This window comes from Colletotrichum karsti (assembly GCF_011947395.1).
Source record: "Colletotrichum karsti strain CkLH20 chromosome Unknown Scaffold25, whole genome shotgun sequence".
NCBI lineage: Eukaryota > Fungi > Ascomycota > Sordariomycetes > Glomerellales > Glomerellaceae > Colletotrichum > Colletotrichum karsti.
In genome coordinates this window covers 327,555-352,632 of record NW_024065925.1, presented here as the reverse complement: position 1 = coordinate 352,632, position 25,078 = coordinate 327,555, and the positions used below count along the sequence as shown (strand labels likewise).

Sequence of the window (25,078 nt, the reverse complement as noted above, 5' to 3'; positions counted from 1 at the left end):
GTGCGAATTCGCTGCGATATGTAGAGCAAGCATGAAGGTATTAGCAAGGCACCCATACAGCAACGCACACTCACACGCCGTGAAAATGCGGGAATTGGGAAATTTACATGCCATATAATCATTTCCAGACCACTTTCATAGTTTCATTCAAAGATGGTTTCAGTTTTCATATATAGTGCTGTCCATCTTTATCGTTCAAAATGCCCGCGACACATCATGTAGTAGATATTCTTCGCAGGACATTAGAGACAACATGGTTCGAGGGACTCTAAATGCTTAATTCGGAAGCAACCATCCAATCATGGCCGTTTCTCGCCCTCCAAAGTCGCATAGTGTTCAGTTGTAATTGATTTAAGGTAGCGGCGTAATGCTCCGGTTGGCTCATGTTCATTGGTTGGGGATCAAGTGCGGCGCAACTAAATCCCCCGACACTCACACTCTTTCTGTGGCATTCTCGGCATATCTTTTTTGTCTTCTCGGGGCCAATTCCCTCGCCAGGAAATCCTCGTCGGAGATGTGCTTCTCGTTCCGTCTGTCGGCTCGGGGTAAACCGTGAAGTACACCGTTTCTCAATTATGAGTTCCCCGAGCAGAATATGACGGTCTACAGAGGCCCATCGGACTGCTCGGATCGTTCAATACAGCCCTCTGGATCTGTACATATATCACCTTGTTGAGAGTGCACCGTGGCTTTCTCCACGCAAGACTTATCCTCTGGAGAGAGTTAGAGAAGCCGCCCAGCAATGTCCCAGTCACCTCCAGCCAACGCACCCTCATGGGACGTCTTCAACGTCTCCGGCCTCGTTGCCGTGATTACAGGTGGAGGCTCCGGTATGGCCAGCCCTTCCTAGTGCTGGATTCCCGCAGTCATACGTGCTAAATGCAGCCTGCAGGTTTGGGTCTGATGTTTGCTAAAGCCCTCGAAGCGAATGGCGCTGCCAAGGTTTATATCATTGGCAGAGACTGGCAAAAGTTGGACGCGGCGTCGAAGCATGCAGTATGTTGGTCTTGACGTCCATGAACATGTACTGTGCCACTAAGATTCCCGGCAGAAATATGGAAGAATCATCCCGCTACCTGGTGATGTGACTTCGAAGGACTCTGTCAAGGAGTGTGTTGACTATATCGCTGCAAGGGAGGGGTACATCAATCTGCTCATCCTCTGTGCTGGCCGTTCGGGCCCCGGCATGGGCGACGACAAATCAGGATTGAAAACTCTGGAAGACAACCAACGGTATCTCTTGTCTTTGGACATGGCTGAATGGACCGACACATATCACGTCAATGTCACTGCGTCCTTCTACACGGCCATTTCCTTTCTACTTCTGCTCGAAGCAGGTAACAAACAAGGCAACTATCCTGTGCAAAGTCAAGTCATCGGCATGTCAAGTGTCGGAGGATACTGCAGAGGATTGCATGGATCGTTTGCATATGCCATCTCCAAGACTGGCGTGCGACAGATTACCCAGAGCTTGGCAACTCACTTCGCCCCATGGAGGATCCGTTTTAATGCCCTGGCACTCGGTGGTGAGTAACCTCCCAAAGTCTTTCCTTGTCAAAACACATATCTGATGCATCACAAGGCTTTCGTTCCGAGCTCACTGAGCAGATGGCTCTGTTCAAGTTGACTGAACCGAGGGCAGAGGATGACGGGTCTGTTCCAGCTTCGCGCGCAACTGTGCTCCGAGCTGGTCGTGAGGTTGAGGCTGCAGGCGCCATTCTCTATCTGGTTTCGGTTGCAGGCGGTTATACAAATGGCGCGGTCTTGTTGGCGGATGGTGGCTGTGCGACCTTAATTCCCAGCACCTATGGTTGAAAATTGATTTACAGCCTGGCTTCAACCGGTATTCAGCATGAGGATGGAGTGCAAAGTTCGCTCTTGTGCTTTGCAGTTGAATACGTGTAGTTTTATAATCTCATCATAAACAAAAATATTGTTTCTTTGGTACAGATCCGAGGCAAATTCCTTTCAATATCCTTAATGACTCATTCATTCTAGTTGACGTTCTAATCTAGCCAGCATTCAATGTCAGAAGTGTGAGTTGCAATAATTGACATCTTAGTACAGAGATAAATCGAGTCCGATTTTCTCAACATTTCGGATCCAAGAACATAAGCGGATTCTCCTTTGCGAAGTGATGATATCGAAATGTTGTTCCTTCATGATCGCACAACAAGCCGTCAGACGCCGAGCCGACAACGGATGTAATCCAATTTCAACGTCGGGTGCCTCGGCGCTCATTCTTCGGAGCCATGCTGCGTGAAATGCCGTGTACCCCGACTCCGCAAGAAGTCTGCGCTGCCCGGGCTTGCCGTAACTTTTGTTCTGCCTCTATCGGCGGATTTTGTTGAACCGACAGCTTCCAGAGACCGCCGATTTGTCCGACGAAATCTTTCCGCCATTCGGCTCCGGAAAGTATGACCCGGCGACTAGACTTCGAACGTCCCCATTGGTTTCTGAACAGTCCCTCCTGCTGTTCGGGACACATTCCATAAATTTATAAATGAATACATTGTCTTGACTTATTGTCATTTGCTTCGAACAATGAGTAGGCGCGAAATCTTGTCAACCAATAAAACAACGAACCAACACAACAACAAACATGTCATACTCCGCCGCTTGTTGCTCGATACCTCCCGTCATCTCGAAGGGCTACAGCGAGAAGGGAACCTACGAGAACATCGGAGGACTCAAAACATGTGAGGTTTCTGCTGGACTCCCCGACGGTTCGAGAGCCGGATATCTAACATATCACGTGCTACAGACGTGACGGGACCTCCCTCGGCGAGAAACGCAATCGTCGTATTGTACGACATCTTCGGGTTTCAGTCCCAGGTACTGCAGGGTGCCGACATCCTGGCCCTCAGCGACAAGAACAACCCCTACCGCGTCTTCATGCCCGACTTCTTCGAGGGCAAAGCCGCTGATATCTCGTGGTACCCGCCGACGACAGAGAAGCACCGTGATGCCTTGGGCAACTTCTTCAGCAACACGGGGAATCCGGCCAAAGCCGCCGGTCGGCTTCCTGGAATCGTTGAAGCTGTCAAAAAGAGCAACAGCTCCATTGAAAATGTTTTTGCTCTGGGCATGTGCTGGGGTGCTAAGGTAAAGTTCCGGCAAAACATCGTCGTATTTCTGACAGGAGTACTGAGAATCCGTTTATTTTCAGCCGGTAACATTGTGCAGCGGTGAAAACACAGGTTTCAAAGCTATTGTTCTCGCACACCCTGCCATGCTGGACCCTGAGGATGCTACGAAAGTGGCGGTGCCTACGTGTGTCCTCGCTTCGCAAGACGAAGACGCAGCAACGGTGTCTGCTTTCCAAGCCAACCTGCGCGTCCCAAACCACGTCCACTCTTTCAACGACCAGGTCCACGGCTGGATGGCCGCCCGCGGAGATCTTGAGGATCCTAACGTTAGGGAGAAGTACCGCCACGGCTATCAGATGTTACTGGATTTCTTTAGCCGTCACCTGTAAGTAGACCTACCTAGAAGAGGTTTCTCACAGACAGTTTCCGTCTCTGACGCTTGCTTGTAAGAACGAGCCAAGTGGGAAACGCGGAGCCTACGTATCTCGTGGCGTTGTGGTCCCTGAAATCTCCAAAAGCGGGTGCCGACATTGTCGAGTTTGTGAAAACCATTCCGGCAAAGGCGAAGAAGGATGGCGAAAGCTACATTCTTGAGGCCCATGCGGGGGCGACCAAGCCTCCGTTCCCAGTCCGCCCTCATCGAGGGCATGGTGAGTTTCATTTCACAATCAATAGCCTGCATGCTTCGGCCATCTTGGTAGGCTCGTTTCTGTGGTTACTCGTCTGACGAACTCTTTTAGGATTTAACGTTACCATGTTCTTGAAATTCAAGTCACCGGGCGACGTGTTTTATTGGAGTTCGAAAGACCCTCTTCATCATGAGTTGATTGCTTTTGCAAAAGATCAAACATACAAAGACCCGGTCCTTACGGTATTCACAGACAGCGATACCGGCATCCGTCCTCCATCAGATGTCGGCGCTTCGGAGTGGCAGGGACCCTGGATTTCGTAGACTGTATGACAAGCTACGAACTGGAAGGATCATGAGATAAGACTCAGTGACTTTAATGTTAGTCGTGATGTTCGACAGATAGGGCAATAGAGAGTTACAAAACAGTGTTCTTTTCTCCGGATATTCCAATGTTCTGTCTGTATTCGTCGAGCCAAACCCGCCACAAATCTATATCATGGCCTATTGACTTTGAAACCAGCCATCTAGGAATGCAGGCTCCGTTGGCGGCATACCCATGGGAGGGAAACTCCAGCTAAGCAGGTCCATAGCGGCATCCTGATCGGCGTAGGCCTCCGAGGTCACTCCAAGGGAGTTGAGAGTCATCGCAGGCGGTTCGGTTGATTGAACCGTCAGAAACTGCTTCTGTGGAGTAGTTATTGTCGACAGCAACTGAAAGATTGCCTTTAGACTGAGCTTCCTCCAAGATTGCCCTCGAAGCTCTTCCAGTGAACCTTGAAAAAGGAGTTGTCAACAATGAAGGACCGTCTGTGAGGGAGGAGATCTTACGGAGTAGGACGCCGACAATGCCCCAAGACCGGGAGCAGCGATTCAAGAAACGCATCAGAAGATCGACCGAGTCCAAAACGTCGAGCTTCCCTGCAGCGAGAACGGGCCCTGAGTTCATCAATTCGAAGATGAGAAGACAAGCCGCCAGCCGAGTTATCGGGAGCATGATTGGATCTGCTCTATCCAGATATTCCGCCGTCCAAACGCGATGTGCGTCTGCGACTTTGAGGGCGTAGGATATGCAAGTCTTCCATCGTCTTTGCAGCTCATCGCCGCCGTCTCTTGGCGTGGTTGCTTCATCTAATCCGATGTTCAGGGGAGGGAAGCACGCGATCGCTCCTTCTCTACTCAAATTAGCAAACGTCTCTTCCGCCTGTTGCATGATGAGTCTCTACATATTAATCATGCTCAATACCTCCAGCCGCTTGCGGTGATTTTCTGTAGTCCTGTCGGCATGGTGACGGTTGGACGAGAAGAACCACTGCGGTAGTGTTCGAAATAGCGAAGCCCATCTCTCTCGAATCTGAAATAGCCGGTTGTCCAGGTGGCAACGGGGACTCTCGTCGTAAAGCCGTCGAACAGTAGTGATGTCTCTCGCTATGGCAACCACGTAAATTAGAACGGCTTGCACCTTCGCGCTGTATGACTCCTCGTTTCCTCCTAGATCCCAAATCTCTTCCAGAGAATCTTCAAGGTATACGTTGGAAGTTGGAAGTGGGGTTGACGCGACTGCCTGGGCAACGCTCAGGCTCGGCAGACATGTCGCAATGCTGGAGTCTTCAATACTTGAGGGCACCTGCGACAACATACTGGAGAATGTGTCCAAGGTGAAGAGACCCCACCATAGGCACCGGATCTCCTCCTTCTCCACGTCAGACAGATGACCGAGCGTTTCGGGTGCCGTCTTAGCATTGTCTAACTGGTGTAGACGGCATACATAAGCCGCCCTAACGGCTCCCGAACAACGCTCAGCGGCGGTGCGCGAGGGCATTTTTGTTAAGTCATGATACGCTAGGAGATACGCCGCCTTGACTTCAGCGATGGACGCTGCCGAGTTTCTCCTGGTCACTTTGCTGAGTTCATGGCTGGCCTGGGTGGCGAAGTGTTGTGCTGCAAGGACTCGGCTGCCCTGGCCCAAAGCGAGAACCTCAGACTCATTTGAAAACCGAGAAGAGAGAGAAAACATGGCGTTGAGAAGAAAACTCGGCACTCGGCCGGCGTTGTAATCGCAGTACAACTTCTCTTCGAAGAAGATGGGTACGGGCAATGTCACCCGCGAGAAATAGAGAGAAAATCTGACGAGGGCGCGATGAGACAACCGACACAGGCAAACGCGGCAGAAAGGATTTCGACCTACAAGTGCAGTTGCATATCTGAACTGAGTGGCGGTTGTATAGCCGTCGGGAGGAGGTTTGACAGGGCAGAAGACTCGCTGAGGCTGGCTCTAGCATCTGGCGACATGCTCTTCGCATCCGTCCATCTGAGCGCGTCGATGAACGGCAGATGCTGGTCCGGCAGCTCAGAATCAATGTCAGCAGTAAATGACGTCTCCGTAGGCTCCGAAGATCTCCTCCCTTCTACGACATCTTGTTCTCCTTGCTGAGATCCGGGGGCTGGGCTCACCGACAAGGCGACGTCTTCGGCAGCCCGTTGGGATTGCAGAAGACCCTCGATTCGGTCTAGAGTCGTGAGTGTGACGACCAACACAGACTCCACTAAATAGAAGCGGATGCTTACCAAGGCGACGTTGAACATCAACCGTCTTGGCCTGCCTGGAACCTTGACGTGGGCCAGGTTTCTTTCGAGCGACGGTGTAAGAGCAGCTCCAGCCGTGGGTAACACATGCATCGCAGAGCGGTCTTCCCATGTCACCTGTTGACGAAGTGAGTTCATGAGCAGCTATTTGTCCGGGGCTAGCTTACATACACTTTGTTTTTCGTCTGCAAAGTTCTTGGTTAGCTAGAAATCATAAGCAAGGGTAATGCTAATACCGTCTGCATGTGTCACAAGAACCCAGCCTGGTAGGTATACTCGGACCATGGGGCTGGGGAGATAATCTTGGCATATCGTTCATGTTATCTGCGTCTAGAGAGAAGAGGACGATAGCTTAAGTTGGTATTAACCAAGCAATATCAGCAGTACGGAGAATGAGAGCTCTGCAGGCCGTTCTGGCTGCGAGATCGCTAACCCCGCGTGAAGCCAGCTTTGTCAGCGGCTTCGGTCTCCGCGCGATGATCGTCCCGAGAAATACGGATGATTCGTCTTTAATACTCACAAATTCGGGTTTTGGCTTTTCTCGTGTTCTTCAGGATTTCCATCGTAGTCAACGTCAATTAAATATTGTTATGTTGGATCAAGTACTGCGCGCCATTGACTCACTCAGGACGCAAGCAAGTGCGTGCTACCAAAGCGATTAGGTTGAAATTATTTATCAGTAAATCAACAAGGAAGTTCTCTGACTATGCCCCTATTATTTCGGCAGCAATCTTCTCCGCCAGGGCATAGATGGTGCTTTGGGGGTGACCTGGTGGCAGAATAGGAAAGCTTGATGCATCAACAACTCGCAACCCCTGAACGCCGAACACCTTCGCCTCGTTATCAAGGACCGCCATCTCATCGCTCTTCTTGCCCATCTTGCAGGTGCCAGCAGCGTGCCATACCGTCATAAGACTGTCCTGGATAACAGCAAGAATTTCCTCATCGGTATCCTTGTCCAAGCCGGGCCAGTACTCATCGCCAATGACGATTTCTTGCACGACGTCAGTGTTCCATACCTCACGCATGCGTCGCCACCAGCTAATGGCAACCTCCTGATCGGCCTTGGCGGATAGCCAGTTGGGGTTGACGAGCGGCAGCACCGCCGTGTCGGCAGACTTGATCGTGACGTTGCCTCGGCTGACGGGCGCCACCATCGCTCCCAAGATCGTTGCGTATTGCTTGCCGTCAAGGGGTTGTTGAAGAGCCGGGAAGCGGAAGTCTCCGATGTAGCCGTTGCCACTGATGTGCTCGACCTCGGGCCAGTCATCCGGGAATTGGGACAAGGCTTCACGGGTTTCAGCAGACCAGGTGTCGCGGTACTTCTGTGGCAGCTTCTCCCAGCCGATGAACTCGACAACGTTGGAGGACAGAGGACCAGTACCGTCAGCGACGTAGTCAACAAGGGAGTCGGCGAGGACAACGGGGTCATGGAGGACGCGGTCGAGAGTGTCGAAGTTGACCTCGTAAGCGGGACCGAACATGATGTGATCCCACATGTTCTGTCCAACACCCGGAAGATCGACTTTCAGAGGAATGTTGTTCTCGGCCAACGTGGCACGAGGACCGATGCCCGAGACCATCAGAAGCTGCGGAGACTGGAAGGTTCCGGCGGAAACAATCACCTCCTTATTTGCGTGGATGGTATAGTCGATACCCAGAGAATTCACCTCGACGCCAGTCGCGACCTTGTCCTCGCCTATGACAATGCGCTTGGCCAGAGTCTGAGTGTATACCTTGAGGCTTTTCAGGTTCTCGTCGACAGCCTTGTAGATGTATTCAGCAGAGGAGCTGCGGGTTTGGTCCGATCCGCGAATTGTGGACTGCGAGTAGTGGTATCCCAGCAGGCTGCCGCTGCTGAAGCTGGTGGTGCGTTCCATACCAATGGCCTGCATACCTTTCTCCAACCAGGTCGACCAGACTGATACCCAGTTGGTGTAGCCGACTTGAACGGGACCTCCGGGCTTGCTGAAGGCGTCGGGGTCGTACTGGGTCGAGGCGTTGGCCCGGCGCTTCGTGATGTCAGGAGGAGTGAAGTTGGTCGATTTCTCGAAGTAAGGGAGGAGCTCTTCGAATCTGTTCCGTATGAGAATAATTCGCAACTTCTGATGTTGCTTTACTTCATGCTCACCTGTAGCTGTCATCGCCAACCTCTTCAGCCCACATGTCGTAGCTGCTCTTACTGCCTCGGTGGTGAATCATGAAATTCAATGCCGAGCTGCCACCCAAGCACTTTCCACGAGCATAGTGAACTTTACGGTTGTTGGCACCAGTTTGTGGCTCTGTGAGAAACGCCCAGTCGACCGTGGGGATGGTGTCCAAGATGCTAGACCCGATGCCGATGATATCGCCGCCCGGCGTCGTTCCCAACACCGGCTTAGCAATCTCATAGTTGATCCCGGCTTCGATGATGGCAACTGAGTGTCCGGCTTCTGCAAGTCGGTAGCCGATGGCGTTGCCAGCCGTGCCACCTCCAACTACGACATAATCATACGAGGCTTCCTTTCCAAGGGCACCTTCGACAGCGCCCAAAACACCTTGCACAAGCCCTTGGCCTGAGAGTACTGCCTGAACAGAAGATAGGATGGGGTTTAGTACCGAAACACCAATGCCCCCTAATAACGAAGTAAGATCACCGTCGACAAGCGGTATAGAGAGGCCATGAACGACGGAGAGAGCGTGAGCTGTGACAACAAAAGAAGTGCGAGCGTTGAGTCGCATCTTGGGCGCGAAGTGAAGTAGCGAGCGAATGTGAGAAGGAGTGTATGCTGAGAAGACGAGTTCCCATGAACGAAAAGCGCGACGAGGAACTCAAAGCAATAAGTAGCTACGGCATGGTTGACTGCCACGCGCACCAACATGAAAATAACGAAGTGCATGCTTTCGAATTGGGAAAAGATCTGTACATACGATTCATTTGCCAATCCTGGTAGATGATCTGCCATGTTCCTTCAATGTTACCGTACTGGATGGATTCCCTTCCATCTTGGAATCCCCAAAAGGCCAAGTCAATTTCTGTCGCTCAGCACAAGACAACAGATGCATTCTCTGAAGTCCCTTTGGATGTAGCATCGGTAAAGTAATGATCGCCTCTAAAGACTTTAGCATCATAACGATGCTTCGGAGATTTTACAGTGAACCCAGAAACCTCCCGGGAATTCACCCAAAAACGGTTAAGCAAGAAGCTCCGTTTTCACCAACTGATCTACCGTTCGACACACAACCAGTGGCTAGCTTTTGAACAAGGGTAAAATATGGGGATTTGACCAACACGACAGACGGGAAGTGGACAGACGTCCTGCCCTATCCCCGTAGCCTAAAATCAACTCAGTTGATACAACAACTAACAATAGCAGAAGCTCAATCTTGCTCAGCTACATAGGCGAGGTAGGAAACCAACACTTAACACAGTAAAATTGCGTCTTGCAGCAACTAGCGCATTCAGAGTTCACCAAGAACATGGAAGAGAGGACACGGGTTAAGGCGGGTTTCATGACGCTGAAGTAGCTGCATTTTAATCGCTCCAAGTCGAACATGAGACTGGAAACCATCAAATCTCAAATGTTATCTGATGCCTTGTGAGCCGGACGTGTGATAGAGTCACCTCATTAAGAACCTCGGTATTATCATCGTCACCACTTTGGATGAGATTTTTGTTCAAGGAGCCCGAATGCCGCAGAATTGCAAAGAGTCCATGAAAACAACCTCAAACTAAAATATTTCCGTATCTTGGTATTCGTAACAGGATCAAATTACCTCGCCGATCACTTCTCCGCGTTCCGTTCCCGCGCTCGCGGATGTTCACTAATCTCGCTTCCAGGGATTATCTCAATCACCCTCGGGCCCCTGCCTCCCGGGCCCTCGGTCACCTCATACGCCCGGCTGGCCCGTGTCCGGACCGTCTCCCATCTGCCTCTGCTGTGATGCCGCCGGAGATGCGGCTGGTGATGATGCTTTCCCACAGTCGCAGCGTCGCTCCTTGTGTGACTCTGTCGATGCTCGCTGAGCGGAGGGCTCGTATCTCTGTCCCTCGAGAAGTCGGTGCCTCTCCTACTCGCCCGGCTCTCGTCGTCGCTGCTCCGCTGTGAAGACGAGCTTTCGTTGTATCTTGGCTGAGGAGGCGTCCTTCTCCTCGCGGGCCCGGGACCCCAACTCATGCGTCTCCTCGCGCCGCCAGCGCCGCCGCCCCCTCCCCCTGGACGCCTTGGGCCCTTATTCACAGTCTGCGTAGACCCATCGTCGAGAAACATCTGCCTGACCATCATCCTTGTATACGTGACTTCTCTTTCGGTCCTCCTCGCCATGATCCTCATCACCTCGTCGCCCAGTTTCTTCACATCATCCTTGGTCTGCCACCAGATAAACCGATGCGCGAAATCACACTTGTACAACGCGGTCCAGTCCGCAAAGCTCGCCATCTCGCCATTCCTCTCAAAGTCTCTGTGCACCTTTTCGTCGAGGTCATTCTCTCCCCACGAAGCCCCGTTGTGGATCGCCTCAGCTCGTTGTCCGCTCGCCACCAAGAATGGCCTCTCGAGCTCCTTGAAGTTACGCCAGAGGTCGCGCAGCGTGAGGTAGTGCAGCGGCAGCGTCTTCTCGGCATACTCCAACGCCCGGCGTGCCTCGTTGTTGGCGTTCTTGTCTCCCATCCCCAAGTGCATGACCTTTTGGCGCAGCTTGCTCTTGGATCTGATCTCTTTGGTCTGGTGACGCAGCGCCTCTCGCTCTTCGCAGAGCTGCTGTCGGAGGTTTCCCAGGCCATCGCGAATCTCATGGGGCGCAGACCGGATCGTGGCGACAAAGTTGGCGTACAAGGCAATCAAGTTGAGCGTCGTCAGGGCAAAGCCGAGGATCCCAGTGACGAAGGAGAGCCAGTTCAGCGAGTTGGGAACGTCGGCTGCCATGATGGGCAAGATGCTTTTGGGTTACTCTTCGCATGCTCGCAACCTGCGTTAGTTGGAAGGCCGTGCTCACATCTTTAACTGAGTTGCAGAGACTCGTGTCCTATCTCTCCATTGTCTGTGTAAGTCTTCACGTGGTGTTTAGCAGCTCCCATCAGCGCTACGATCATGTTAGCCCGAACGATATGCAAACTTAGTCGTAGCGTTGCCAGTTGTCATGGAACGCGATACTTCCGACGACTAAAGCCTTGCAGCCTTGGAGTTGGTCGTGTAGCTTCAATCTGCTTGCGTGAGCTCTAGACCTGCAGAAGCTGCAGGTTAACCGTAAGGCCGGGCGAACTAGAGAATTAGTCTCTTCAATTGGACCAATCTACAACTTTGATTCGACTGAGTGTTTCCTTGAAAATTACAAGGATATGCTTGCGAGTTACAGCCCAGCTAAAGACGACCAGCTGATGTCGTTGCAACTGTCGTAGATACGGTGGATGCAGGACGCTGCACATTGTTCGTCATCAACGAGACCATGATGCGCAAGTTGCCGTACCTATGGGATAGACTAAATCCTTCCACGAGCTCGTGAATGATAGATATGTTAGTGCTGAGTCGTTCTGTAATCTGGTGATATGTGACCATCATGAGTCCTCCGCTGTCCAGTCGATTGGTCTCTCAATGTTGGGTTGATGAAGGTCGGTTGAAGTTAGGGTCTCTGGAAGCACGCCCTCGTTCATATCATCCTCTCAACATCACAAATTGGGCCAGGACTGAGAAGCTAGCGACCTCAGTCGCCTTCCAGGTTACCTATGCATGATCTGTGGCAAGTCTGGGTGAGGGTTGAGAAGTGGAAGCTGGGGTCTGAGACAAAGGTGGACGGAGAAGGAGAGCTCGTCCCCCACCACCTGCCCGAGACAAGCTCCAACAGGCTTATCGATAAGCCCTGACGTCTCCGACCGTGGGGTAACTCATCCGCTGTAATCCAAAAATTTCCCACGCCGCACTCACCTCGGTCGCCTCTAGCTTCTAACCAACGCCTCCCGATCGCAGAAGGAGTCACACCCAACACAACCCACGATGCCCGCCCCGACAGCAACAATGTCTCCCATCGAGGAGCCCTCCGACCCGGACCCCGTCGTCGCCTCCTACGACGTCTTCTTCAACCCCTCCCTGCCCCAGGGCCGCAAGCTCTGGGTCCTCCAGCAGCCCAACCGCACCGACCCGCGCCAGGCCGGCCCCTCCGAGATGCGCCTCAAGACCCGCGCCGGCATGGTCGAGGTCGACATCCCCCTCGACTACACCCAGTCCTACGAGAAGGAGAAGGGTATGAAGTGGGGCCGCCAGCTCAAGGCGAGCCTCGAGGCCAAGAACGGCGGCACACACGGCCTGTCTGGCGGGTTCGGCGTCGGCGCGCCGCCCCCGAGGCCCAAGAAGCGCGGCGAGATCGATCTCGAGGACGAGATGTACCTCGAGTGGCCGGAGGCCCTGCGCCAGGACAAGGTCCTGCGCACGCAGACTCTTGGTGGACAGTGTCCTGACCATAAGGAGGTCCAGTACATGATTGGCGTCTTCCAAGGCAGTAAGTACCGCAGTGTTTACATTGATATCCCGCTTGGAGAACGCAATTTCTGACGGCGCAACCAGAGGACTTACACCTTACCCCCGTCACAAACCTCGTACACCTCCGTCCACAACTCCACCACATCGACGCCGCAGCCCAACAAGAACGCAACGCATCAGCCGCTGCCGCTGCCAAGGAGAACGCGGCCGCGGGCGCGGCAGCAGGAGGTGCAGGAGCGGGAGGACAGAGCGCCGCGGCGCGCGCGATCCACATGACCATCAAGACGACCCCCGACGGCGCGGCGGCAAAGAACGAGACGATGGCCGACCGCTTGCGCGCAGTCCAGATCGAGCCCTGGCGGAAACTCAAGTACACCGACGAGAACGACGAGGCGGCCTGGGATATCTACCAGGAGTCTCTCATCCTCCGTGCGCCGGACGGCAACAAGCCGCCGGCGACTGGGGAAGACGAGGAAAAGAAGAAGGCGGCAATTGCCGCTGGCGAGGCCGAGACGAAGCCCGTAGTCGACTTGGCTGTGACCATGGCCAGGTTGGAGACGAAGTGGGGTGACGATGAACTATTGGAGGCCGTCAGCGGCATCAAGAAGCCAAAAGTAATGACGAAAGCAGAGCTGGAAGCTGAGGCGGCCGCGGCCGCTGCTGCGGAGGAAGAGGCACGGAAGATGAAGCCGAAGGCACGAGGTGCGGTAGCATCCAGACGAGGTGGCAAAGCTAGAGCTGCGCCTGCGCAAGCATCGTCAAGCATGGATCTAACATAGCAGTAGCTTAATACGGGTTGTCTTGATTTGCATAGCTCAGGCGTTGCGGTATGAGGTAGAAAAAAACTGGAACAGGAACAAATTATTACTTCAAATGCAGATTTTTTTTTTGCTCTAACTAGCAAGGCTGGTCTCGATGCGCCGCTAAAAATACTATGGCGGCATCATTCGTAGAGTCGTGTGTGTAATGTACACGAGATATGTTTGTGCATATTGCAATGGGATGCCCCTCCGCAGGTTCAAGTCTCCATCAAAGCTGTAGCCCCAGTACCACAACTTCCCAGTGATCTCAATGCCCTTAAAAATACGGGCCAAGCGTCGAGTAAGGCGTAACAGTATCCCAAGCTTTCAACGCAACGATCGAACAAGTGTAGCGTCCCAAGCATGTGTGATGGCGCAGTGCGCGCCGTAATCATCCCTCCATTCGCACGTAAATTTGTCTTACTGAAGCAATTCGACATCCAAACCGATGGAGTGCATGAAAAGATTGACCGTAGCCAACCGAGTCGTTGCCATGGCGCCCGGAAGCGTCTTTGCGTGAGCAACCGTGTCCAGGACGCGATCCTTGACAGCCAGGACGAGACGCTGCTGTTGCTCAGGGTTCGCGCTGACACCGACGGCAGCCAACAGCTGCCAAACGACAACATCCTCTCCGGTGTTGACACTTCCAGGGAAGATATGGTGAAGAGTAGGCTCAAGAATATTGAAGAACATGTTGAAAGTTTGCTCCCTGTGACTTGTTAGTGTGTGTTTGATCATCATGATTGGAGATTCTTACCAGTCAGCCCACAGCTGAGGGGTTCCTCCGCCGCCCTGCTTCAGGAGCTCGGCACGACTCAGAATGAGAGTCAACATCGAGCAACCAACACGGGTTCTGGCAATGAGGTCGATGTTAAGCTTCGTAATGAGCCCAAGGACACCAGTCACGATGTCGAGTTCCGTCTCATTGAAGTAGGCAAAGAGGCTGGGCATAACCGCAGCAGAGAAGAGCTCAATGCTTTCGCGCATAGCAGCGTTCAAGTTCACTTCGCCATCCGTCATTTGGGCACCGCGAACAACATCAAGCTGGTCCAGGTGGAGAATGACCATAGTCAAGATGGTAGTGCGCTGCTCGAAGCTAATGTGTCGGAACACGCGAGGAATGGCCTTCTTGCCCTTGGGAAACGAGAGGAAGGCAATGAAGGGGTGGATAGTTGTGGCCCCAATGGGCTCGTGGACCTTGAGGTCTTGCCAGAGCTGGCCGTTCAGAGCCTGAGCCACCTCCAACCACTCCTGGTGCTTCGCGTGGAATTCTTCGTCGTTGCCGTTGGCAGGCGGAGGGGGAATATGGCGCGCGTGGTCCTCCATCTTCATAACGGTAGAATACACACTCTCAATGTTCTTGAGGATAGCCTTGCGGTCCAACTCTCCATGCTGGCGCTTGCCGTTACCGGCACGCTGAGCATCGCTGCTGCTATCGGTGCGCTTGATGTTCAGAAGAGGCTTCGGTGTCTTGGCGTTACTGAAGGAGATCTTTCCGAGACTGCCGGCAATGACAAGCTGAGGGTTCTTGGGCTTGTTCTTTGCCGCCTCGACAGCCCGCTGGACTTGCTGCTCCATGCGCTGAACGTGATTCTCGGCAGTTCTACCTTGTCTCCTCATGTTACCCTGGCGGCTGCCGGTTTGGAACAGGTAGGTCTGGGCGAAGTTGTTGAGAGGCTGGTTCGGGTTCTGGCGTTGGCCACCGCGAATCTGGCTGAGAACCTGGTAGTAGAAGTCTTCGGTAATCGAGTCGTCATTGCTGTGGTCGATGGGGTTCCCAGTGGCCGAGACCAGCTGTTGCAGCTGAATGCGGGTGACGAAGTTCTTGTCCTGAGGTGTCATGAGGCCATTATCCTTGGACAGCAGCCAGATCTTGTGGTTACGCTTGGCACGCTTGGTCTCCTGGTCCAAGTATGCCGCCTTCTCGTCCTCGGAAAGATGTGACAGGTGCTGCTGCTGGGAGACCTGAGGAACACGACCCATGGAACCTTGCGATCGATGACCCTGCTGAGGCTGCTGGTTGCCATGAGGCTGAGGTCCCTGACCACCAATGCGAGCAGCATCACCCGAGAGTCGGTTAGGGTTTTGCAAGATCTGAGTTGGCTGTGCAGGAGGTTGAGTATGCGGGGGTTGAGCCAGGGGGCTGGGTGTGTTCTGAATGGGAGGGGTAGGCTTGGAGGTCAGAGACTGAGGACGCTGCAGGATTGTAACCGGATGACCTTGGCCGGGATGCTGAGGAGCTTGGCTAGCACGCTGTTGCTGCTGCTGCTGCTGCTGGTCAGCGCCGTGGAAGGACTGTTGCTGCTGGAAAGATTCTGGGCGAGCATGGCCGTAGTCGACACGCTCCTGGGGGAAGCCATGTGGACTTGACGAAAGCTCGACTGGTTGCGTCGGTCGCTTGGTAGCTTGCTCGCGCATCGCCTTCTCGACCTCCTCGAGACTCATGACTTTGCGGCCGCCGGAAGGAGGAGCCTGTGGCTTTGGGGAGGGCTCGGGGGCAACAGGCTTCTTCGAGGGCATGCCCCAGAGAGACGCGTCGACGTGGAGGTCGGGGATGGGCTCATCCTCCTTGTACTTCTCGTAACCGGTGCGAACAGGCCTGGGCGCCGGCTGGCTTTGGTAGTAGTAGTTCGGGAGGGGCTGAGCCTGGGGGATATGATGCTGCATGTGAGCCGGGGCAGGAGCGGGAGCAGGAGCAGGCTTCGCAGCTGGGACTTGACGACTGTAGCGGACCTGCTCCTCTTCGATAGCGTTGGAGACCTTTGCGGTCTGGCCGAAGAAGTCGAAGTCCTTGCCGACTGGGGCAGCCGAGATGGTATCTCCTCCACCACCACCGCCGCCAAAGGTATCGTCGTTGAAGGCATCACCGCTTTCCTCGAGCTGATCTCCCAAACCATCGTACGTGTCATCGAACTCGACAGCGTCGTCTTCGTCGTTGTTACCGCGAGAGAGGCCGGCGAACGGATCGTGGGCTTGAGAGAAGCCAGGCGCAGCGGTGTTGTGCCCGCCGCCGCGGGTCGGGTCGAAGCCGAAGAAGGACATGGTGGCTCTGATCCGACTTCGTGGTAAAGCAGGAAAAAGATAGCTGTATACTAGGTATTGGTCAGCATCGAGCATCGAGTCAAAGATATCTGACGTAGGATGGCGAGGTAGATGTTGATTGGCAGAAGACAAGAGCCCGAGATAGACGGGTGTGAGATAAATATCTAGCTAGAGAAGAAACCTTGATGTGGAAGGAGTCAAAATATCCCACATTTCGCCCCTGCCACTATTGATGTTACTGCGCGATGTGACAGTCGGGCAATTGGGCGGTTTGCTCTTCTGAGAAGTGGCGAGACATCAAACGCCAAACATGGAAATATGCAACTGCCGCTCATGCGACGAGCTCTGCCAGCGAAGAAGAGAAAATAGACTCACCACTAAGAGAATGAGAGATTTGTGGCTTTCAGTATCGCAGCTCCCAAAACTATCATGATGTCGTCAAAGCCAGATTCGAAAAGAGCGAGCAAGGCGACAAGGCATAAACGGGATTATAGCCGGGTTGCTCGGTTAGAACCACATCCAGAGATAACAATGTTACCAAAGCACAAGGTCAAACGCAATGCGCCGGTTGAAGGCGAGGGCTGGGGAGGAAAACAACAAAAGCGTCGCGTCGCTGGGGTTGGGATGCGATGTCCGAAGTGGTGATGCACCGATTCGCACTCGTGGGGAGGAATTGAGGCTCGAGAGTCTTGGCCCCCACATCTTGGGGCCTTCCGAACCAATGGCAGAGCTTATTCAAGCCAGCTTGCTGGGTGTAGATCACGTGATGGAGTTAGTCATTCGCCGCGGGCGGGAAGCCCCTCATGTCATAACGTGGCATGTATTCCCGCGCCTAAAACGGATGGAGGGGTACTTATCATCGTCACTCTTACTCAGCTCAAGTCAACTTGAGCTTTGCGATCCCTTCAAAGCTAGCATCACGCGATATATCTCGACTTCTCCAGCTCATCTTCTTTAGAATGATTAATTTCTCCGACACCTTTGGACTGGTTTTGATATTGTCAGCAAATTGTCAACTCAGCCCTATGTACATGCTTGATGTTCGAGTTACATGCTGAACGGTCTCTAATTGAAGTATAAAAACCTCTTTGAGCACAGCACGAACGGTTGCACATTCCCGCTCATGTCGTAAAAGTAAATACCGCGAGGCAAGACGTAGGTAATTCAACATCAAGAAGGATGCCCCCACGCAGGTGTCAAGGAGTTAGCAAGAAGTGGAACATTGGTTCATTCAGACTTGAGATGACAGACGCTTGGTGCACTGAGATGCTTTACTGACTCCGTTGCTTCTCAGTCGAGAAAATTTGAAGAAGCAATCTATTCAATAAGTGAAATTTGCGTCCATCTCAGAAGCGCAACTTCGAAATACGGCGGTGCTGATGACTGCCAATGAAGGTAGCAGTAGAAATCCGTCGTAAACGGAAATTGTTAGGCGATTGTAGCAAACTAATAGCGTCGATAACTACTTAGTATGCCATTGAGAGCAAATACACCGCAAACGTCAACTGAGCAGACAACGGTCAATCTAAGCGATGCCATTGGAATGTTCATCGGGTGACGAGTCGTCTTTTGAAATCCACAGAGCCTCACAGGTTCATCCCGTTCGCTGGTTGGAAAGCACAATAATAGCTGACATACTCGGGCTTTGCGTTCCTTGCATGAGATAAAGGTAGCTGGTTACAGATTTGACGCCGCAGGCATGAAAGCACGACCAGCCCAGTGCCCAGTGCCCGGTGAGGTGGTGTCCTGATCTCGGACAATCCGCTGCCAACGGACTCATGTACAGGAAAGCAGCTCATCTGAAGTACCTTACTTCAGTAGGCCTCAGTGGATGATAACACGTGAAGTGCTGAAGCAAGTAGTGCTCGAACCACACGAGGCGGAGGCGTTGACGATCAGTAGCTTAGCTGCGGGTATGCCTAAGACGATTTGCATCAGCTAATTTGGCGTTGTCGAAATGTGTCCCGTACTGCTTGCTGGAGGTCGCCAAGCAGCTGGTCAGAATTCCACGATGCGACTTCAATCTGCGAGCTGACTGCACTCTAGAGGCTTCCCTCAAGATGAGTGACCGACAGCCCGGTGAATGCTGATGGTGAGGTATCTGCACTTAATACGAGGCCACTAGATCTGTCAGGGGCAACGAAGACGTGTACATGTACTTGAGAGAAGAAAGGTATGAGAAGGGAGAAGAGAGGCCATGTTATTCAAACAGGCCGGCGGCTATTTCTGGTCAAGACGATGGTACGAAAGCTTCCACCCCCATCTTCCCGTAGCGCGAGCAAGTTCAAACAGCACAGAGAGAATCGCATCGAGTGGTTCCAGAGTTACAACCCATGGAAGGGAAGGCCCCTGGGTGCATTCGGGCTGAGGCGGTGGCTACCGATTCTCACAGTGGCCACGTTCCCTGTTCCGATCATGGAGCACCAAGCCGCAGCAGACGGGTACGCGGCAGAAGCTGCGGCGAGGGGATTCAGGTATCTGTTACTTAATTGTCAGAAGGACATGACGCCCAGAATTCATGGATACTTGACGGCAAGTGTACCAAAGACTTGAATCATCGTCGTGTCTACGGATGCCGGGACTGTCAATCGTCAGCATTGACTGTTCTTCTTCGGACGGCCATGAGTCCAAGCAACTGTTGATGCCTCAACACAAGAGAACATTTACCCTGGGTTTCTCGTCTGGCGAATTACGAACAGGATCATGTGTAAATCTTGAGAAGTGGTTATCTGCGCAAACACTAATCAATCTCGTCCAAGCCCGCACGCGCTCCCTACTGTCTTGGCTGAGTCTAATCCTGAGTTAGGTCGCTAAACTGAGACCATCTCACAGCACCCAAGATATTATTCGTACAGCTACTTGAGCTGACGATGCACTCTCACAAATTCCTCTCACGCTGTATCTGCAGGGCACTTATTTTGAGTTGAAATGTCCCGGGTTCAGGCCAGCTGTCGCCCCACCACCCCCTTTCTTCCATGTCGCGGTACTTCGGTACCCTTAGTGCTCCCTTTTTCTGGGGTGGCCGCCATACATGAGGTGGTGCTGCTTTCGCCGCATTCGTACCTCTCGAACCCTGTGAGATTCCTACAGGTTCCCCATCCCCCGAATTTCCACGCCACTAGGTGCTTGCTGCTACTGCTAGGTGCCGTGGGCGCGCAGGTCTGAACATTTTCTTGGTGTTGTCGTGTCTGGATTCGTATCCCTTCCGCATCTCCCTCTCTCTTTTTTTTATTCAACCTCGTTCACCTCGAGGAAGAACGGCATTTTCTTCGATTCTTCTCCAGCCATTATTCACTGATTCAGGTTTCCATCGTCGACCTGGTACAATCGGTCAAGATGGCGACAGGCTCCGCACGATATGTGCGATACATTCTTTTCGCCTGCTTCGTAAGTCACCTCTCGCGAGTTCCCATTAGCGCATCCTCTTCCATGATCAGCCTGCCTTCGCTCTTGTGTTTGCTTGACATAGAAGTCATGCACGCGGGCACTCATACTGTCGAAATGATGTGCTAACGTCTCTCTCCTGCAGGGCCTCGCGGTCTTCTACTTCATCTCCCATTCCAGCTACGAAGGCGTAAGACTCGAGAACGGCAGCTTCAAGTCTCCGGGCCAGGGAGCCGCTCCTGGCCAGGGCCAGCAGGATCAGGCGAAGGAGCCGGCGAAAGCACCCAGCAGGCCTCAATCCGACGCTCCCAAAGTAGGCGAGAAGTACGACCCCAAGCAGTGGCCTATGGCCATGACCCCGAATGAGCCTGGCTGGAACGACCTCAATGGCATCGCCCCTGGTCCCCGCATGAACGCGACCTTCGTTACCCTCGCCCGTAACTCCGATATCTGGGACATCGCCCGCTCCATCCGACAGGTTGAGGATCGCTTCAACCGCCGCTACAACTACGACTGGGTCTTCCTGAACGACAAGCCCTTCGATGCCACCTTCAAGAAGGTCACCAGCTCGCTGGTCTCCGGCAAGACAGTCTACGGCGAGATCCCCAAGGAGCACTGGTCTTTCCCCGAGCACATTGACCAGGAGAAGGCCCGCAAGGTTCGTGAGGACATGGCCCAGCGCAAGATCATCTACGGCGACTCTGTCAGCTACCGCCACATGTGCCGCTTCGAGTCCGGCTTCTTCTTCCGCCAGCCCGCCATGATGAACTACGACTACTACTGGCGTGTTGAGCCCTCCATCGAGCTCTTCTGCGACATCCACTACGACCCGTTCCGCTTCATGAAGGAGAACAACAAGAAGTACAGCTTCGTCCTGAGCCTGTACGAGTACGTCGAGACGATCCCCACGCTCTGGGACAGCACCAAGAAGTTCATGAAGAACCACCCCGAGCACATTGCCGAGGGCAACTCCATGAACTGGCTGAGTGACGACGGCGGTGACACCTACAACCACTGCCACTTCGTAAGCTTTTTTTTGGAGCCTTCCTCGTTCTGCAATTGACTAACATGTGATTAGTGGTCCAACTTCGAAGTCGGCGACCTCAACTGGCTCCGCTCCAAGGCCTACATCGACTACTTCGAGTCCCTCGACCAGGACGGCGGTTTCTTCTACGAGCGATGGGGTGATGCGCCCGTGCACTCTATTGCTGCCGGTCTGATGTTGCCCAAGGAGCAAATCCATTTCTTCAACGACATCGCCTACTACCACGTCCCCTTCACTCACTGCCCCACTGGTGAGAAGGTTCGTCTTGACAGGCGCTGCCATTGCAACCCCAAGGACAACTTTGACTGGAAGGGCTACTCTTGTAAGTTGATCTCCCACGCCACCAACCCGGTGACTGAGCTAACCAATTCAGGCACGAGCCGCTTCTTCGAGACCAACGGCATGGAGAAGCCGGAAGGTTACGAAAACCAGCAGGACTAAGTTCGTCACGAGGTTTAAAGGGAGGGAAAAAATGTAGCTTGTACCAACAATATCATGGTGGCTTTTGGGTTATGCCACTGTTCATCTTCACCTGCATCGAGTGAGAATGGGCAGGCAATGGGGGGCACTAAACGTGGAGAGGCGTCAAAAGGTTCTTTCTGACTTGGACACTTTATGCTCTGTAAATATTTGCAAATGCAAGTTGCCGGCTGGAGTTTATCCAGTCAATCTTCTTAACTTGTGGTATTTCGTACATTGTGATGTTACACGTCTGATTGTGTGTCGGTGTCTAGATATCGGTACACCTCGCCAGAGATGTCTTCTCGGCCTCATTCCTTCCCCTCTTTCCTCCCTCGCCAGCCTCGTCTTACGCCACTGATCATCGCCGTCTAACTGACGGTAGCCTTCTTGGGCTTCATGGTTCCGTACTTGGAGCGAGAAGTGGTACGGCTACCAACACCGCCGAGATCGAGAGCGCCGCGGACCAGGTGGTATCGCACACCGGGACAATCTTGACTGCGGCCGCCGCGGACGAGAACGACACTGTGCTGCTGGATGTTGTGGCCCTCTCCGGGGATGTAGGCGGTGATGTGGCGACCGTTGGAGAGGCGGACACGAGCAGTCTTGCGCTGGCCAGAGTTGGGCTTCTTCGGGCGGACGATACCGACACGGAGGCAGACGCCCTTCATGGCGGGGGCGTTCATCTCGGACAGGGCGGGGGAGATGGTGTGGCGGGCGCGCTTGCCCTTCTTGTGGCAGCCCTGGAGTTGGACAGTCAGTATTTCCATAGGTTCAAAGAAAATCAAGGCTGCTGGAGGAGAGACGAACCCGTAGCACTTGGCCGATGGTGGCATTCTGGATGGGTGTCGAGGAGAAAGGGCGGATCAGGGGCGTGGTCTTCGGTGCGAGGAGGGATGCGGCGCGAGGGAAGGTCGCTGGCCTCATCGCCGGAGCGAAGAGGGATCTGAGAAAAGTGCTGGCCATGACGGGCAACTGAGCTGGCGTCCAATTGCTAGCTACGCGGCTGAAGCTCTTCGTCGCGATGCCGATGCGCCTCCAGACCGAAATGTCGCTGGCAATTTTCCTGCTTAGCTAATACCAGGGATTACCCGCACTGGACTCTGGCGACCTGAGGCAAGAAACCCCCGGCGCTCCGTTCCCCCCGGATCCACTCTTCTCGGTCGTCATCCCCCTGCACCGAACGCGGAACCGCGCCGTCTCTGGATCACATGCCTCCGCCCCTTCACCCCAATCGAGACGGTCTTGGAGAAGATCCTGACGTAAGCTCCATGGAAAATGTGGGCGAAACCCCGGCTTTTCAGACAGTTGCTGCGCCGTCGGCTCTTCCCCAGTTCTTGGGGGGGAGGGTTTGCTCCCCGCTTGGTACGGGATGGATATCCTCGGCTGAAGCGGGCGCTGCGTCTGTTCGCCAGCCGTGAGGTACCGTGGCTGCGAATGGCTTTGAGGTTCACGGTCTAGGGCGGACACATCTTTGACTCCATTTCCTCCTTACGCCTCTCCTGACCTGCCCTCGAATCTGCTTACCCTCTAACCCTTCATCTGCGGCCTCCGTTAGACGCCAATTGACCTGTTCCAGTCCGGGCGTTGCACTTGTACGAATCACCACCGCACGGTCACGGAGACTCGGACGAAGCATAAGTACCTGGCTACTGCCGACGATCTGAGATCAACCGCATTTTCTTGTTCCTTTCCCGTCTTGCGCTTGAACCGTTAGGTCGATCTTCGAATTCGAATTATACCTTCCTTTTGCTTTCCGATACCATGTCGTCGATCGCAAGAGCTCTTCGCCCTGCTATGAGGGGAAGCCGTAGTGTTGCTGCGTTGGCGAGGGCGAGGAATTGTACTCCGGGCAGAGCGCTGTCGCCACTGTACCAGTAAGTCAAGTCTTCAAAGAAAACCTCAGCCCGTGATCATTGTACTGACAGAACTCCTCGTTACAGGACCGCAAGACCCCTCTCCACGACCCAACGCCGCCGCAATGCCGACCACCTCGACATCACCGACATCCCGCCGACCCCCATCACGCACCTCTCCGAGGTCGAGGCAGCCATGGCCGAGACGGTCAGCAAGTTCGCCAACGACGTGATCGCGCCCAAGGTCCGCGAGATGGACGAGGCCGAGAACATGGACCCGACCATCGTCGAGCAGCTCTTCGAGCAGGGCCTGATGGGCGTCGAGATCCCCGAGGAGTTCGGCGGCGCCGGCATGAACTTCACCAGCGCCATCATCGGCATCGAGGAGCTCGCCCGCGTCGACCCCAGCGTCAGCGTCATGGTCGACGTCCACAACACCCTCGTCAACACCGCCATCATCAAGTGGGGCAGCAGCCAGCTCCAGAAGCGCTTCCTGCCCAAGCTCGCCACCAACACCGTCGGCAGCTTCTGCCTCAGCGAGCCCGTCAGCGGCTCCGACGCCTTCGCCCTCGCGACCAAGGCCACCGAGACCGAGAGCGGGTACAAGATCAACGGCTCCAAGATGTGGATCACCAACTCCATGGAGGCCGACTTCTTCATCGTCTTCGCCAACTTGGACCCCGCCAAGGGGTACAAGGGCATCACTGCCTTCATCGTCGAGAAGGACACCAAGGGCTTCTCGATCGCCAAGAAGGAGAAGAAGCTCGGTATCAAGGCCAGCAGCACATGCGTCATCAACTTTGACGATGTCGAGATCCCCAAGGAGAACCTCCTTGGCGAGAAGGGCCACGGATACAAGTACGCCATCGGCCTGCTGAACGAGGGACGTATCGGTATCGCCGCGCAGATGACCGGTCTCGCCCTCGGCTCCTGGGAGAACGCCGTCAAGTAAGTGTCACCTCCACGAATCACCACCGCAACCCCCACACTAACGATCAACCCCCCAGGTACGTCTGGAACGACCGCAAGCAGTTCGGCCAGCTGGTCGGCGAGTTCCAGGGCATGCAGCACCAGATCGCGCAGTCGTACACCGAGATCGCGGCGGCGCGCGCCCTGGTCTACAACGCGGCCCGCAAGAAGGAGGCCGGCGAGAACTTCGTCATGGACGCCGCCATGGCCAAGCTGTACGCCTCGCAGGTCGCGCAGCGCGTGTCGGGTCTCGCGATCGAGTGGATGGGCGGCATGGGCTTCGTCCGCGACGGCCCGGCCGAGAAGTACTGGCGCGACAGCAAGATCGGCGCCATCTACGAGGGGACGAGCAACATCCAGCTCAACACCATTGCCAAGCTCTTGCAGAAGGAGTACACCGCTTAGACGAGGGCGTGCGTGTGAGGGGACGGTGCTTTTTTTGATGTAATGGGGCGAAATTGGGCTTGTAGGTTATTAGACGGTAGTCTTTAAAAGCGGCACGATTCGGTGTTTTGGTGTCCAATCGTCGCGTTATTCAACTGTGTTGGCTTGCCAGTGCGATATTGGCAATAAATTGCAAAGACGTGAGAATCTGCACGTGACGTGGACTTTCGTATATTGTAAACTGCAGCTTATCAAGCCAATGTACGTCCACGTAGATGGTCTGAAACTCGCGGCGTGAGTATGTCTGGCGATATCCATCTTTGGGCAGTGCCCATTGTCCTATAACTCATGATATTAGATGGAAACGATGAATGGATGGCAGTT

At 54.0% G+C, this 25,078-nt stretch overlaps 9 protein-coding genes across 9 annotated transcripts; 5 read left to right on the top strand and 4 right to left on the bottom strand.

Moving 5' to 3' along the window:
• Window positions 1-742: 742 nt before the first annotated feature.
• On the top strand, window positions 743-1,534 carry CkaCkLH20_07815 (NAD(P)-binding protein; the record flags this gene model as incomplete). The annotated part of the gene is made up of 3 exons (XM_038890531.1): window positions 743-830; window positions 893-996; window positions 1,052-1,534. The coding sequence occupies 3 exons, from the start codon at window positions 743-745 to the stop codon at window positions 1,532-1,534; spliced, it is 675 nt and encodes a 224-aa protein (XP_038744139.1).
• A 1,068-nt stretch (window positions 1,535-2,602) lies between these two features.
• On the top strand, window positions 2,603-4,041 carry CkaCkLH20_07814 (dienelactone hydrolase family protein; the record flags this gene model as incomplete). Its single annotated transcript, XM_038890530.1, has 5 exons — window positions 2,603-2,699; window positions 2,765-3,105; window positions 3,170-3,474; window positions 3,540-3,739; window positions 3,830-4,041. 5 exons carry the CDS (start codon window positions 2,603-2,605, stop codon window positions 4,039-4,041), a joined length of 1,155 nt encoding a protein of 384 aa, XP_038744138.1.
• Window positions 4,042-7,007: 2,966 nt separating this feature from the next.
• CkaCkLH20_07813 (choline dehydrogenase) lies at window positions 7,008-9,024 on the bottom strand (the record flags this gene model as incomplete). Its single annotated transcript, XM_038890529.1, has 2 exons — window positions 7,008-8,379; window positions 8,435-9,024. 2 exons carry the CDS (start codon window positions 9,022-9,024, stop codon window positions 7,008-7,010), a joined length of 1,962 nt encoding a protein of 653 aa, XP_038744137.1.
• Window positions 9,025-10,067: 1,043 nt separating this feature from the next.
• CkaCkLH20_07812 (uncharacterized protein) lies at window positions 10,068-11,207 on the bottom strand (the record flags this gene model as incomplete). The annotated part of the gene is made up of 1 exon (XM_038890528.1): window positions 10,068-11,207. The coding sequence occupies one exon, from the start codon at window positions 11,205-11,207 to the stop codon at window positions 10,068-10,070; it is 1,140 nt and encodes a 379-aa protein (XP_038744136.1).
• A 1,065-nt stretch (window positions 11,208-12,272) lies between these two features.
• On the top strand, window positions 12,273-13,534 carry CkaCkLH20_07811 (uncharacterized protein; the record flags this gene model as incomplete). Its single annotated transcript, XM_038890527.1, has 2 exons — window positions 12,273-12,774; window positions 12,840-13,534. The coding sequence occupies 2 exons, from the start codon at window positions 12,273-12,275 to the stop codon at window positions 13,532-13,534; spliced, it is 1,197 nt and encodes a 398-aa protein (XP_038744135.1).
• Window positions 13,535-13,975: 441 nt separating this feature from the next.
• CkaCkLH20_07810 (topoisomerase II-associated protein PAT1) lies at window positions 13,976-16,597 on the bottom strand (the record flags this gene model as incomplete). Its single annotated transcript, XM_038890526.1, has 2 exons — window positions 13,976-14,264; window positions 14,313-16,597. The coding sequence occupies 2 exons, from the start codon at window positions 16,595-16,597 to the stop codon at window positions 13,976-13,978; spliced, it is 2,574 nt and encodes an 857-aa protein (XP_038744134.1).
• A 3,336-nt stretch (window positions 16,598-19,933) lies between these two features.
• Window positions 19,934-21,467, top strand: CkaCkLH20_07809 (alpha-mannosyltransferase; the record flags this gene model as incomplete). The annotated part of the gene is made up of 4 exons (XM_038890525.1): window positions 19,934-19,984; window positions 20,127-21,005; window positions 21,060-21,348; window positions 21,400-21,467. The coding sequence occupies 4 exons, from the start codon at window positions 19,934-19,936 to the stop codon at window positions 21,465-21,467; spliced, it is 1,287 nt and encodes a 428-aa protein (XP_038744133.1).
• A 389-nt stretch (window positions 21,468-21,856) lies between these two features.
• CkaCkLH20_07808 (37s ribosomal protein s12) lies at window positions 21,857-22,451 on the bottom strand (the record flags this gene model as incomplete). The annotated part of the gene is made up of 2 exons (XM_038890524.1): window positions 21,857-22,228; window positions 22,296-22,451. 2 exons carry the CDS (start codon window positions 22,449-22,451, stop codon window positions 21,857-21,859), a joined length of 528 nt encoding a protein of 175 aa, XP_038744132.1.
• A 798-nt stretch (window positions 22,452-23,249) lies between these two features.
• On the top strand, window positions 23,250-24,715 carry CkaCkLH20_07807 (acyl-CoA dehydrogenase; the record flags this gene model as incomplete). The annotated part of the gene is made up of 3 exons (XM_038890523.1): window positions 23,250-23,362; window positions 23,429-24,289; window positions 24,349-24,715. The coding sequence occupies 3 exons, from the start codon at window positions 23,250-23,252 to the stop codon at window positions 24,713-24,715; spliced, it is 1,341 nt and encodes a 446-aa protein (XP_038744131.1).
• Window positions 24,716-25,078: the final 363 nt, after the last annotated feature.